Here is a 15,986-nt window from a genome sequence, read left to right on the forward strand (position 1 = left end):
TCATTTTTAGCAGGAGTCCTAAGTGATTGGTTGTAACGTAGGTTGTCACATATGAGGATTTCTGTGGAATACCAGTGTCTTTGAAATAAGTTATCCCCCATAACTTATTTTATGCTGAATTTTGCAGCATTTTCATTAGCACTCTTCAATTCAATGCTGAGGAGACTGTAAGTTAGTATGACTCTTTGGAAAAGCAATAAAGTTCCTTTGTTTAAAAAATGTGTGACTGTGGAAGAGGGCAGAAAGACAATATTCAGTAATGAAAATAGCTGTTAGAATGACATCATGGGCAACCGAAAATACCAACAAACACACTCTCTTTTCAATTTTTACAATGAAAGAACAATAAAGAGCCAGGGAATGCATTCAAAGAAATTTCAGCCTTATGAATTTGCCAGCTTAAGTTTTCTTTATCAGGAATTAATTTAGAAATAGAACCTACAGATTTGGAAAGAAAACAAAACCCATCAAACATGCAAGCAGATAAGAAAGAGCTCTTATCTATTTTTCTTATACTGATAACACACTCACGTTAAAAAGATGGGGGAAGCCGATATACTGTCACCACTGTTGATTAGTAGACGTGAAAAAACTGATGGGGTCGATGTTTACAAAGATTTCATTTGCATATAACTGCTTTAGAAGCTTCATAAAATTTACAACAATGAGCATGGAGGCTGCGCCTTCATGTTTTCCTGTGCAACACAAAGAACACTAACAAAGCGTCAAACACTGCTTCGGGCTTCACCTCACACTCACGTCTGGCTCCAACATCTCCCAGCCTCACAAGAGCCCCTCACTCTAGACTATGTTGACTCTTAAAACAAGACGTTTGGTGTTGGGCACTGAGGTTCATTTAGAGACATTTCACAGGGGCCTTTCTAATGTTCTTTCCTCTTGAGCTATTACATTTCCCCTACATTTATACTTGACAAGTTGAAATTATGACTCCAAATGATGTACAACCAGTTTCCCATTCAAATATTGCTGCTCAGATGTCCAGAATAAATTATCACCATGCTATCTTCACACTGAATAATGCTAATGCATCACTGATGCTCCCGGGCTAAGTTTCCCTCTCATATTGACACCAACAGGCTTCTGGTTAAAACAATAGCAATTCCTGCGCCAAAACCAGTTTGGCTCAGTGGATAGAGCGTCGGCCTGCAGGACTGAAAGGTCCCAGGTTCGATTCTGGTCAAGGGCATGTATCTTGGTTGCGGGCACATCCCCAGTAGGGGGTGTGCAGGAGGCAGCTGATTGATATTTCTCTCTCATCGATGTTTCTAACTCTCTATCCCTCTCCCTTCCTCTCTGTAAAAAATCAATAAAATATATTTTTAAAAAAACAACAACAAAAAACAATAGCAATTCCTGCCCTAGCCGGTTTGGCTCAGTGGATAGAGCATCAGCCTGCGGGACTGAAGGGTCCCAGGTTCGATTCCAGTCAAGGGCACATGCCTGGGTTATGGGCTCAATCCCCAGTAGGGGGCGTGCAGGAGGTAGCCAATCAATTATTCTCTCTCATCATTGATGTTTCTCTCTCTTTCTTCCTCTTCCTCTCTGAAATCAATAAAAATATATTTAAAAAAAAAAAAAGAGCAATTCCAGAAGGAAACCCTTTAGAAGTGATTTTGCTCCAAAGAGCAAAGTCTCAACTGAGGAATTTGTCCACTTTTCTAAGTAATTACTCTTCAAAAGCAAAGGTTGCTCAATTGCCTGGGTTATTTTGTCAAAACAGTGTAACAGACATCATTTGATGATTCATTCTGCCAACCGCCCACAGCTGGCCTAGGAGCTGGGATTAGTTCTGAGCACTTCAAAGCAGTGCTCAGGGGCAGTGTTTAGATTATTATTCCTACGCCATCCAATGGACGGACACTTGTGAAATGCAATAAAATGTATTAGGAAAATGAATTTTTAAAAGGCATATTACTTTTAATTATTAAATCCAATACTGCAAATTACTCTCCAAGTTTCTAAGCCTCTCTCATTTCCATCCTTAGCTCACCAAGGACAGTAACCAACGTTCTGTGGCCAGCACTTGGAGCAATACCCCTCTACAGTCTATAGCCTGACATGAAAAGCCAGGGAGGGGTCCAGTAGCAAGTCCATGTCAGACCCCAGGATTTAGCACAGAGAAGGGTCCCTAAAATCCCCTCCCAATCAAATTTCACTTTCCCTCAATCAAGTAACTTAAAAAAGATTTCCATAGTCAGGGGTTAGAGGCCTTTGGTTTTTCAAAATCTGATTTCTAAACAAATAGTTCATAACCAGGGATTTTAAAAAAATCCCAGAGGAGCTTTTTCAAAATACATATCCCTCCCCCACCCACCTCCTTCCCCTTAAAAATACTGTAGTGATGACCATTTAGTCAAGGCACATCTATAATGAAATACCCTGGGGAAACCCAGCTATCAGATGTATCAAGTCACTGAGTAGCTATCATATGCCAGGAACTGTCTGAGACACTTCCCCTTTCCACATAGCATTGCTCACCAACCCTATGAGTTAGATATTATCTCTAATTTATTTAACGTGGAAACTAAGCTCCTGAAAAGCCAGGTGACATGCCAGGTTCACTGAGAAGAATTCGCTGAGTGAGATCACAGCCCAGGTCTGTGTGTCTTCATTATGCTCATGTTGCCACCAATATCATTTCCATTTTTTAAATTCTATGTTAAATATTGTAAGAAGGTCTGTGGAAATGGCCTATCATCTGTTCTGCATGGTTCCTTGGGAGCCAGGTGGCTTTGATTTGAATCCCAGTTCTGCCACCTCCAAGCTGGTAACTGTGGGCAAGTTACTCAATCTCTGTTTTTATCTGTCAAGTGGAGATACTACTGCACCGACCTCCTGCTCTTCTTCCAAGGGCTAAGTCGATACATAGAGAGCAGAGTGCTGGACACACACAGGAACCCTCACGAACATCAGTGCTATCATGGGAGTTCTCCCCTCGAACCTGCTTTTCTATCGCTCCCTACTTCAGACACAAATGTGAATCATTCTGTTCTTCCCTGTTCACATTTCCAACCAGCTGGCCAGTACTATCAACTCGCCCTTCTATTCCAATGGATCAGTGTTTCACTCTCCACTGCCACCATCCTAGTTCAGGCTGCCACTCTTGCCTCTAGACATGTCTCTTCCAGCCCATTTTCCAGTGTAGCAAGTGATTTCTCTCAACAATGTATCTGATCATGTGATTCCCATTTTAAGCTTCTCTCAGCTGAATCCCAGTGCCTCAGGATAAAGTAAAAATGCCCGGCACTTTGGTTTACAAAGCCACGACCTTCCACTTACTTCTCCAGTATGTGTGTATGTATGTATATCAGATATAATAAAAGGCTAATATGCAAATCGACAGTCGCTATGACATACACTGACCACCAGGGGGCAGACGCTCAATGCAGGAGCTGCCCCCTGGTGGTCAGTGCACTCAGCCAGAAGCCGGGCTCACCACTGGCAAGCCCAGCGGCAGTAGCAGGAGCCTCTCCCGCCTCCATGGCAGCGCTAAGGATGTCCAACTGACGGCTGGGGGAAGCGTGCCTAAACCGTCAGTCGGACATCCCCCAAGGGCTCCCAGACTGCGAGAGGGTGCAGGCCGGGCTGAGAGACCCCCCCCCCAAGTGCACGAATTTCATGCACCGGGCCTCTAGTGTATGTATAAGTGTGTATATACATATATATGATTTTTTAAACCTATAAGCTCTTCAAGCTACAGCAGTACTGAGGGTTTTTCAGTTCCCTGAGTGAGCCATGCTTGCTCCCACAAAGGCCTTTTATTTGGTGCTCCTTCTGACTGGCTAACACAACAAATTCTTCTAGTTTTAGGCAAGACTCCCTCCTCAACCACCTGCCACGTATCCCTACTCCCAACACCACATGATACTATTACTGTGTCCTAGGGCTTGACACACTGAACTGTGATTGGCACTTCACTCACCTGCCTCCCTGCTCTTAACTGTGTCTTCCACCCTGCCGTATCCTCAAGGGCCCAGCACAGTGCTGTGCACACAGCTGCACAACAAATGTGCTCACAGAGTGACACTGCATCCAATTATCATCTCATAAATCAGCCAATAGCCGGGGGAAAAAGGGCGGGGGGTTGGGGGGGTGCCCTATCAAAGCAGTGAAATTAGCTTCTGAGCTTCAATGTCATAAGAGAACCAAGAGATGGAGATGCACAGCAGTAAATGCTTAGAAAGGGCTCTCAAATGTGCCAGGTGTACCAAGGAAAACAGGCCTCTGGCTGGCCTCCCTGTAGGCGGGGCGTCAGGAAGATGTCCTGCCTCTTCACTGCACCTCTCTGCCCAGCTGGCCGCCACCTGCCAGATGCTGCCGGGCTCACCACTGCTGAGTCACAGCACAATCTACCAAGGGGGGCCGCAGGAGCCAAGCCCTCAGCCGTCTTCCTTCTAACCAGCCCAGTGAGAGCTGAATTCACATTAAAATATGAGACACACAGGTGTAAACCGGGAAGTTATCTTTTCACCCATATTGGAGGTGATTGTGGTAGTTTTTAAGCCTCTTGGACTGGCATCAAGATTTTTAAATATATTCATTGTTATGAGTTGAATTAAGCCCCCCAGAAGGAAGGATAGGTTCAAGTCTGAGGCCCCAGCACCTGTAAATGTGACCTTATTTGGAAATGGGGTCTTTGCTGATGTAATCAAGTTAAGATGAGGTCACGGTGGATTAGAGTGGGCTCTAACCCAATGACAGAAGCCCTTATGATAAAAAGGGAATCTGGACACAGACATAGGAGATGAGGCCACATGAAGGCAGAGGCGGAAACTGGAGTGATGCACCTGTAAGTAAAGGGACACCAGGGACTGCCAGCAACCATGGGAAGAGCAAGAGGGTTCTTCCCTAGAGCGTCTGCAGGGAGCGGGGCCCTGACACGGTGATGTCAGACTTCCAGCCCCCAGAGCTCTGAGACAATACGTTTGTTTTAAGCCACCCCGTTTGTGCTTTGTTCAGGCAGCCCTGGGAAAGTAACATACTCGCTAAAGTTATGTGTTTTGGGGGGGAAACGTTAATTGGCTCCTCCCCTAGGCAGACAGTGACAGTCTGACTCATTACACTGAATAAAATATATTATCACAGCACATTGTTTAAGAGCATTAATCTAGACCATTTTCAATTTTTACATTATATTTTTGAAGCTTAGGTTTAGTTCGTAAGACAGTAGTTTTCTATGAAGAATGTCCTAATCACTGAACATGTTAAACTTTCACGCTACTTTCCCAGCCAGGTGCTTAATAAGTTAGAGGAGGACACTATCCCTAACACGGCAAAGCAAAAGAACGAAAACATTTCCCCAGGCCTTGAAGCTGACATTTCATACTCAGTAAAGAGTTCAGTTGTACAAGGGCAATGAACAACAGAGACACCAGTTAGCAGGCTGCTGAACGAAACCTGGCAGGAGTGTGTGTGTGCGCGCACGTGTGCACAAGCACAAGGTACACTGTGGAAACCACTGGCTGGTGGCCAGACAACAGCTGTAATTTCAATTCCATACTTAAGCTGGTATGAGATACCTCTTCCCAATCTTCATCAACTTCTCCAACATAGACACATTTTGGGCTTACAATTTGTAGTTAATAGTAAGCATCACAACATTCAACTCCACAATAATCACTGACAAACATGAAGAAAACTAACACCCAGAGGCCCAGAATGGTCAATTTCCAATTCTATTATAACGTGCCTGATCTTTTAAAAGCATCATTTTCAAATCTCATTCTCTAATATCCAAAGCTAAAGAGGCACCCATTATCATTTATCCTCGAGGAGCATCCGAGATAACAAGTATTTAAGCTGTTTCTGGGTATGAATGGCATTATTAACTGACTGCCATAAAAATAATTTAGAAGACATGACAAAAGATTTAAGGCACATCTCTATAAATCACTCTATGGCTTTTACCAATTAATAGCATGGCAATACTATTCAGTTCACAACAGGAACAAGAACCGTTTGAAAGAGGAAAATGTGGGTTCTAGAGACAAGGCCTTCTTTTGAGGTATTCTCACTCATTCACGAGCTGCAAGGAGGTATAGAAGCAGCTCGATACAGCAGGAAGAAGTGTAGCTCCAGACTGCTAGATGTGCCACTTGTAAGCCAGAGTGCGTGTGCATTTAGGCAGAGCCATGTAAGTGCAGGTGACCCACCTCTGCGCAGACAGGGTGGATCCCAATGGTGCTGTCCAGCTGCTGCTTGGTCAGTCCACACTTGAGCGCGGCTGCAAAGCCTTGTGTAACTTCTCCAGCGTTTGGACCCAGTATGTGGAAGCCCACAACACGTTCCTAAAATATAAAACAAAGTAATACAATTATGCTGATTTCTCACCCCCACCCCCTTAGCAGCCTGAAGTATTTTCCCAGTCCATTCTAAAAACCCCTTTCAGAAGTGGCCATAGACTGATATTAATGCTTGCCGCTAAAAGCTGTTTAGGCTGAAGATAACTCCAACATGGGCTCATACAGAGTGTGGGGTCACATCAAGCAAGACGGAAGAGAAGAGCACTAGCGACAAATGACGACGAGGGAGACGCTGAAAGCAGAACTGCCTGCAACTCCAAAAGCTCAAGATGTTCTGGAAAATGTTTTCGAAGGGCAGCTGTGTCCTCATCTCCTCTATGGGCGGCCTCAAAGCCCCAGATAACCTATCTGTGACAGCTGAAACATTTCAGAGCACTCATTCAAGTTAAAAATCATTTTAACTCAGATTTTGGGGATAGATAGCATTTTTGAAAACAACAGAAAAATGTTTGGCAACTCTGAAATAACTGTGTAGGAATGTAGATATTTTTCCCAAACTCAGAAGGAACTCTGCTAAGAGGAGAGAAATTTGATTCATTTCATTGTTCAGACTTTGAGAGCCAACTCTGACTGAGATAGACGGTCTAGTCCAATCTCCTCATAACCACCGAGGCAACTCAGGCTGTGGGGTGCACAGCCTAAGGCTCAATCACTCTATGGAAAGCAATCAAGAAGTCATTCTGTTGCCAAAGTACTGTAATATATTCCATGTTGGACTTACATCATTCATCCTGACAATCAGGGGTTCAGCATATGTTTTGTTGATGGTTTCTTTTGCTGTAAAAAAGCTTTTTATTTTGATGTAGTCCCATTTGTTAATTTTCTCTTTAGCTTCCATTGCCCTAGGGGCAATGTCAGTGAAAAAGTTCTTTTGGCATATGTCTGAGATTTTGTTGCCTGTGGGTTCCTCTAGTATTTTTATGGTTTCCCGTCTTATGTTTAAGTCCTGTATCCATTTTGAGTTTATTTTTGTGTATGGTGTAAGTTGGTGATCTAGTTTCATTTTTTTGCATGTGTGTGTCCAATTTTCCCAACACCATTTATTGAAGAGACTGTCTTGATTCCATTGTATGTTCATGCCTCCTTTGTCAAATATTAATTGAGCATAGTGGTTTGGGTCGATATCTGGATTCTCTATTCTGTTCCATTGATCTATATGTCTGTTCTTGTGCCAGTACCAGGCAGTTTTGAGAACAGTGGCTTTGTAATACAGCTTGAAATCTGGTATGGAGATCCCTCCTACTTTATTCTTCTTTCTAAGGATTGCTGCGGCTATTCGGGGTCTTTTTTTATTCCAGATGAATTTTTGGAGAGTTCTTTCTAGGTCTGTGAAATATGCTGTTGGTATTTTGATGGGGATTGCATTGAATCTATAGATTGCTTTGGGTAGTATGGACATTTTAATGATGTTGATTCTACCAATCCATGAACATGGTATGTTCTTCCATCTGTTTACGTCTTCCTCTATCTCTTTCTTCAGTGTCCTGTAGTTTTCCGCGTATAGGTCTTTTACCTCCTTAGTTAAGTTTATTCCTAGGTATCTTAATTTTTTTGGTGCGATGGTAAATGGGATTTCTTTTTTAGTCTCTCTTTCTTTATAAACAAAGCACAAAATATACTAGGTCTTAAAATACACTAGAAATAATGTAATAACATGGATAGATCTCAAAAAATGAGATTAAAAACCAGTTGCAGGCTCTAATTAGCTAAGGATACCATTAAATCAAACCACAATGTATAATGTTTACGGATACATCAGAGGTGGCAAACATAAAAATATGAACAGGTGAGACACTCCAACTTCAAGACTGCTGCCTGTGGGGTAGGGAAGAAATGAGGGGTGCAGGATCAGGAAGGACTACAAAAGACTACATAGGCATGGGATAATGGTTAATAGCATGGAATCGACCTTGCCTGGGACTGGATTCCAGCTCTTCCATTAGCTAGTACATGCCCTGGCACAATTACTTAACTTCTATCTAATGTACGCTCACACAAATAACTTTTTCATAAAACTTGTCTGAAAAGAAAAAACTACCTAAAATTGTTCTTGACGCCAACTGTGTAGAGTTTCTTATGGTAGCCTAGTGTATTCATTTATTAAATGTACCTATGATGATGTCTTTTTGTACAGGATCCAGGTTTTCCTAGAACCCTGGGTTCTGCAAAAGCAATCTGTCGAGAGCAGTAACTTCTAAACAGGATATATAGCTTAATTATATTCAATCCCACATAAGAAAATTATGAGTTCATTAGGCTTTTAACATATGGTTTCTTTAGCATCAATTTGTATTTTTTCTTAAAGTAAGATCCCAGATAAGTTAAAAATACCAGTTCTCGTAAGATTTAATTCACAATACTTACAGAGTATGTGCACAACATATATGTGTCCTGGGTTACAAAGTAAAATGGGGAGAGCAGTCAGAAAAGTTTGAAAACCAATGATTTATTCACTCGCTTTGTAAGTATGGAGTCAAACTGTGAGGTCAAAGAATTTGCCCATAGGCCTTCATTATCAACTGATACATGTAGCAGCAAGCAATGAAACCTTAAATCAGAACCCAGTTAAGAGGTCTTCCCATTAAGGCTTTCTCATTCGGGACAGCTGCTTAGGATATACACTTGCAGTACTCCTGTCCTTTTCTTTTTGGCATTTTTAGGTCACTGATGACGTAATTGGTTTCCTTTCATACACACAAACACAGAGAGGCTCCTTCACTCAGCAAGTTTAGCTGCCTGCCTCCTATGTGAGGGCTCTGTGCCAGGGAAGCTGCGGGGAGAGCACTGTGTCACCGTGGTCCTTGCTCTCAGAGGCCTATGCAGCTGGGGAGACCGACAGGTAAAACCGGAAAGGAGTGTAGTGTGTAACATGTGATCAAAATAGAGCTACATATTAAAAACAAAATGAAAATAGTTGAAAGGATTAAATGAGAATTGCACTTACACTGTCTTTCATATTACAGACTATTTTTGCGTAGCATTTGTTGCTATCTCTCGATGGAACCGTCCATTCCAATGGCCAAAAGTAACTATGGTAAACCTATGAAAATATAAGCACAATTAGATTCATCATCATAAGAAGCATGTTTGTCAAACACTAGCTACGGTAAAAGACAATGGAGGCTCTTTAGTATTTAGACTTTCACTAAGCAATAGAATTCATACAGATATAGACTCAGAGAACAAACTGATGGTTTCCAGAGGGGAGGAGGGTTAGGGGACTGGGTAAAAACAGTGAAGGGATTGAGAAATACAGATTGGTAGTTACAAAATAGTCACAGAGATGTCAAAGTTCAGCATAGAAAATATAGTCAATAATATTCTAATAACTATGCATGGTGCCAGGTGGGTACTAGATTGATTGGGGGGATCACTTTATAAATTATATAACTATCTAACCACTGTCCTGTACATCTGAAACTAATATAAAAAATAAGATTGAATGTCAACTGCAATTGAAAAGTCGAAGTTAAGAAAACACATACAAAACACCCCCAATAAAATTCATGAAATAAATAGGAATCTGGTCAGAAAGTAAATGACTTTAAAAGTCCTGTTGTCAGATCCTTTTGCTACATGCTCATCCCTTAATTACAACTCAGGCTCAAGAGTAAACATTAAATCATAATAACAACAAAGAGCCAGCAAATGAGAGAAAGAAGCCATGTCATTACATGCTGTCTTGCATTAACATACGAATTAAAAAAAACAAAATACCTCTATTTTGTTACCTGAGAGGAAGGTCAACTTTGGGCATGAAACAAGGCAAGTGCCAGCAACAACTATAGCAATTATCTAGTTTTCTTGCTTAATGCTTCCAAAGACATTCCCTCCCTTGACATTATTCACCAAGAGTACCGAAGGGAAGCAGAGAAGGCGGGAGGGAAGGTGGGCAAATGGAAGGACACAGACATGCTTACTGATGTTTCATAAACTTAAGTCCTGGATGACTAAAGGGATTTATTTTCTGCTCTAACTGCTAGCCTCAATTCGAAACATATATGGTTAACTACCTTTTAAAAACACACTGATCTGGTAGACATTATAATAAGTGTTCTTTTATACCATAAAAATGATGTAAATTTTTCTTTAAAATATGGATTACCAAATTGAATGTGTATCATCATAGTATGATAACAATTATATAGGAAAAAGATGATTAAAGAAATTACACCCAATTGCTAATAATTACTGTTATCAAAAAAAGAGTAATTGTTTCCTATTTCCTTTACATGTCCAAAATTTCAACTCAAATGCATTATTCACATAATAAAAAATGCAAATTCTAATAAAACAAAATCCAAAGATGGTCTGCCAAGAAATATGGAATGTATATTAAGAATCTTAAGCCCTAACTGGTTTGGCTCAGTGGATAGAGCGTAGGCCTGCAGACTGAAGGGTCCCAGGTTCGATTCTGGTCAAGGGCATGTACCTTGGTTGCGGCCACATCCCTATTAAGGGGTGTGCAGGAGGCAGCTGATCTATGTTTTTCTCTCATCAATGTTTCTAACTATTTATCCCTTTCCCTTCCTCTCTGTAAAAAAATCAATAAAATATATTTTTAAAATACCTTTAAAAAATAAAATAAAATTAATAAGTCACTCTCTTTAAAAAAAAAAAAAAAAGAACCTTAAAATTTAAATACCTCCTGATAGGAATCTTTTCTTAGAAAATAATCAGAGAAACAGACAGTGAATAATGAAGAGGTTCATCATTCTATTAATAGTGAAAAACTGTAAACAGGTTTTCACTATAAAGAATGGCACAACAAATTATTGTATAGCATCCCTAAAAAGAAACATTACACAAATCATTTTAAAAATGATGTTTTTAGGGGGAAATGCTCATGGCCTAATATTATTGTAAAGTAGGCCAGAATACTGCATATAATTTAATCTTACTTTTAAAAAAATTACGATACATGTACCTACACAAAAATTATACGTGCATTCAATATATAAAAACACACATAAATACTTAGAGACTAGAATATGCCAAAATATTAACAGCAGTTACCACTTCATGAATTAAAATTTCCTTTTTTATGTTTCTGAGCTTCCTATAACAAGGATATGCTATGTTTAGAATCAGAAAAAAGTTAATAATATTACTCATAGACCAAGATATTACATGCTACTACTAATGCACATAATAAAGAAAAAGATTGGTAAGAGATTTAAAATAGATTCACATCCTGAAACTTACTCTGGTCTTTTAAAAGGTCTTACTAAAAACTTTTCCTCAAATGACTTAAAAAGCAGCAGTCACTTTGTGTAGCATTATTTGTGTATATGAAAATAGCACATTTCATGTGCATTTTCCTTGACTATATGATAAAAGGTGAGTGGTAAAGTTAGTATAAATTAGAGTATAACAGCAGAGGGACAAAACCTAATAGAACAGCAGAAATTAAGTTAATTTTTAATTTTTTTCTTTGTATTTTCCTATTTCCAACAATATTGTTTTAATAATAAAAAGAAACCAGTAAAAGTGGTTTTAATAAGTAGAAGTAAGTATTATTGGATCAACTGATGAAACTGAAAAATATAAGGTAGATCACATAAAAGTATCTATCTATATATATAAAAGCCTAAGCTACTGTTACGATGGAACAACCGGTCCCTATGACGTGCACTGACCACCAAGGGACAGACGCTCAACGCAGGAGCTTCCCCCAGCCCGCAGGCCCCGATCGCCTAATTGGGGCCAGGCCCCCAGGCTGGGACAGGGAACTGGGGGTGGGTGGCAGTGGACATGGACCCTTTCCCAGGGGGGCCAAGGGCTGGCTCCCTCTTTGGGGCCAGCGGCCAACCTCCTGGGTCCCTCCCCCCGGCCGGCAGGCCCCGATGGCCCGATTAGGGCCTGCTGGCCAACCTCCCAATCTCTCCCTACGGCTGGGCCCCAGGTTGAGATGGAGAACCGGGGGTGGGTGGCAGTGGATGTGGGAGGCGAGGGAAGGAGGGGGGCAGGCAGGAAGGCGGGGAACCTGATCAGTCCTGATTGCTGGCCAAGCCTAGGGACCACACCATGCATGAATTCGTGCACCGGGCCTCTAGTTGTATCAATATTAAGTTTCCTAAATGTGATAACTACCCTGTGATTTTATAAGAAAATGCTCTTATTCATAGGAAATATATACTGAAGTGTTTAGGAGAAAAGAGGCATTCAACTTACTCACAAGTGGTTCAGGAAAGAAAATACACACAGATACACAGAAATAGAGAAAGAGAGACTATGCGACATAAAAAAACAAATGGGCAAAATATTAATAATACGTGGATCTGGATAATTGTACAAAAGTTCTTTGTACAATTTTCCTACTTTTCTGTATGCCTGAAATTATTTTTAATTTTGAAAAGAAAGCAGTAGAGTAGAACTTACCTCAATATTTTCTTCCCCAAATTTTTCCACAGCTTTTTCTTCAGAAAGACCACAAGCACCATATTCCAAAGGAGTAAATACAGTTGTTGGAACATTTTCATAGTCACACTATTTCAAAATGGAGAAGAGTTACAAGAGACATTATAACTCAAAAAAAGGGTATGCTTCAAAAAGGTTAAAAATTAGGGGAGAAAAGCAGACTAATAAATTTCTACCAAAAATATGGGAAGTCACAACAATCCCAGGTATAAACCTACCACATGAGAACCATGAACCAATGTGATGAAGTTTTGGCAGAGGTTTAATGTCTGGCAAGACTAGCCATGAATAAGTGATTCATGGATGTTAACAACAAGGACATACTTTCTCTACCTTTAATAAAGCAGCCAAAAATAATACAAGTGTACTTAAAGCTGATGGTCTCATTATCAGTGACAGAAACTAATACACTTCTACGGGAAATTAATTAGGTAATACATATTAAGAGTCATAAAAATATTTTATACCTTTTGGCCCAATAAACCCATTCTTAGACATCTATAACAACATACAGAAACAGCTGCGTCCATTAACTGAGCAATGCTGTAGCTCTCTTCAATAGTGGCAATATTGGAGCAGCTTTAAAGTGCAAATAAGGAAGTGGTTCTATAGTACATACACGCCATGTAACATTATGCAGCAATTAAAGTGAAATGAAAACTACAGAAACAAAAAAAGTTAAGGATTCTATTTCCAAAGCATATTTTATGTTAAAGGCATAGATGACAAACGAATTCTGAAGTCAAAGAAGTTGTAAAATGCTCTATTAAGCAAATAAATAAGTTTCTCAATTACCAAATTTCTCAGTCTTTAATATGCTGATGTGAATTGTGAAAACTGTTATTATATAAATGCAAAATGTTTGTAAATGCTATTTGATGAAAACCTACCCAGTCACATTTACCCACAGAGGTGAGCCATTCTGCGTTTAAAATATGAGAAATTGAATTCTCACTCTCTAAAACAGTAGGGTGAAATCTTTAAAATGTGCCTCCCTGTGCAAACAACAAATAGAATCCTTTTTCTCTAAGAAGAACATAAATCTTTGGAATTCTGATTCAACAGTAAAGGCAGATCTCCACTGACAGCCACAATAGTGTACCCGGGTCCAGATCTACCTCCCTGCTTTACACAACTAGAAAACCAGACAAATATGAAGCAACACTTTTTAAACATCTGGCAACAGCTGCAGGGCAGAGCACTGAAGCCGGTAGAGCTGGACAAGAACTCCTGGGACCTGGGCTGAGTACTGATCTGTAAACGCCTCAGAGGAAAGAACCACTGGAAAGCAGTAGGCCCCAAAATGACCAGATCTCCAACAGGACTGGAAATAGTCCCTGTTCCCATAGCCAAAGCAGAAAGAATTCATCATGTGAGGAATGGGGTCAACTGATGCCCAAAGGCATCAACTTAATGGTGAAACTAAGTTAGCCCTAGGTGAAAGGTTGCTGTAGCCAGACCCTAAAAAAGCTTAAAAGCAAGTTACAAAAGGGATAAAACTAACCCTCTGTAACTTAATGAACTGTCAGAACAAAGCCTAACACTGTATAAAAGAACTCAACAAAACCCAGGTCTGAACAATGTAAAATGTATAGTATCTGCATCCACCCAACAGAATCCGGACATGCAAAGGAGCAGGAACATGTCAACCAATACCACGAGAAAAATCAACCAATAGAAACAAACACTGAAAAAAAAATGATGGAATTAGCAGAGGACATTAAAAGAGCTATTATAAATATGTTCTGCCTATTCAACCAGGTAAAGGAAAACATCAACCTGCTGAGGAAAAAAAATGGAAAATTTATTTTAATAAATAAAACTTGTAGAGATGAAAAAGACTATTTGAAGTGCAAACCACACAGATTGGGATTAATAGCCCAAGAGAGTGCAGAAGAAAAAAATCAGTGAAGTTGAAGACATGGCAATAGGTTGTCTAAGAAAATGGAGCACTGAGATGGGGTCGGGGTGGGGAGGAAATGGACACAGGAGCAGAGCATCAGAGACCATGGGATAATATCGAGTGAACCAATATTCATAAATTGGAGTCTAAGGGAAAACAAAAAAGGGGGAAGACAGAAAAAAATAATTGAAGCCCTGGCCAGTTGCTCAGTGGTTAAGAGCATCGGCCCGTGGACTGAAGGGTCTGGGGTTCAATTCCAAGTCAAGGGCATATATCTTGGTTGCAGGTTCCCCATCGCCAGTCACCATGTGCAGGAGACAACCAATGGATCGATGTCTCTCTCTCACTTCAATGTTTCTGTCTCTCCCCTCCTCCCTCCCTTCTACCCTCTGTAGAAATCAATGGAAAAAATATCCTCTGGTGAGGATTAAAAAAAATAATAAAAAGATAATTGAATGGCTGAAATTTTTCCAAATTTGGTGAAAACTATAAACAGATAAATCCAAGAATCTTGGACACATCACAAGCAGAAGAGTTATAAAGAAAAGCATGGCAAGGCATGCAATATTCAAACTGCTAAAAAAAAAAAAAAATGACAGAAAGAAAATCTTAAGAGGAACAAATATAGAAATGATAGTGCATTTCTCTTTAGAATCTCTGCAGCCACAAGACAATGGAAAAATCATTAAAATATTTAAAGAAACACTGTAAATCTAGAACTCTATATTCAGTAAAAATATCTTCCAGAAAATGAAGGCAAAATAAAACATTATTTTTTAGCCTTGGGAGCCCTCTTCTCCCCACCCCATTCCAAGTTTGTTTCTTACTTGGGTGTTCTCTCTTAGTCCTGGTGTTTCCTTCCTCACTTCTTTCTTCCTTCCCTCCCTCCCTCTCTTACTTTTTTTAACATTTGAAATAGAATTCTCATACCATAAAATTCACTTCTCAAAGTTTACAATTCAGTGGTTTTCAGTATAGTCACAAAGTATGCAACTAGTACCACAATCTAATCCAGAAGATTTTATCACCAGAAAATGAAAGTTTATACCCATTAGCAGTCATTCTCCATTACCCCCTCTCTCTCCCCGCCCGCAAGCAAAATCACCATGAGCAGACATGCACTCAATAACTGGTCCCATGAAACATACCTAAGAGTTTCCATTTCCTACAACGACTTTTTAAAGCCACATTCAGTTATTAATAGAACACATTCAACATTCTAAGCACAGAAGACATATTTTTAGAAAGGACAGGGAAATAAAGCCTGAACACTGGTTTAAGCAGCTCTGCACCCTGGCATTATTCCCTAGATCCCCAAATCCTTTTACATACCCTAGACA

At 40.1% G+C, this 15,986-nt stretch overlaps 1 protein-coding gene across 3 annotated transcripts in view; it reads right to left on the minus strand.

Annotated features, from left to right (window-relative positions):
* TXNRD1 (thioredoxin reductase 1) overlaps positions 1–15,986 on the minus strand; it is a 54,175-nt gene that overhangs the window by 3,792 nt on the left and 34,397 nt on the right. For all 3 annotated transcript variants that reach the window (XM_079774283.1, XM_079774284.1, XM_079774285.1), the window contains 3 exons: positions 12,705–12,812; positions 9,268–9,363; positions 6,174–6,308 (listed from right to left, as the gene is read on the minus strand). In XM_079774283.1, the coding sequence (XP_079630409.1) occupies positions 6,174–6,308; positions 9,268–9,363; positions 12,705–12,812 (339 nt within the window). The remainder of the gene's footprint in view (positions 1–6,173; positions 6,309–9,267; positions 9,364–12,704; positions 12,813–15,986) is intronic.

Source organism: Cnephaeus nilssonii, assembly GCF_951640355.1.
Source record: "Cnephaeus nilssonii genome assembly, chromosome: 6".
In the NCBI taxonomy this organism is placed as follows: Eukaryota; Metazoa; Chordata; class Mammalia; order Chiroptera; family Vespertilionidae; genus Cnephaeus; species Cnephaeus nilssonii.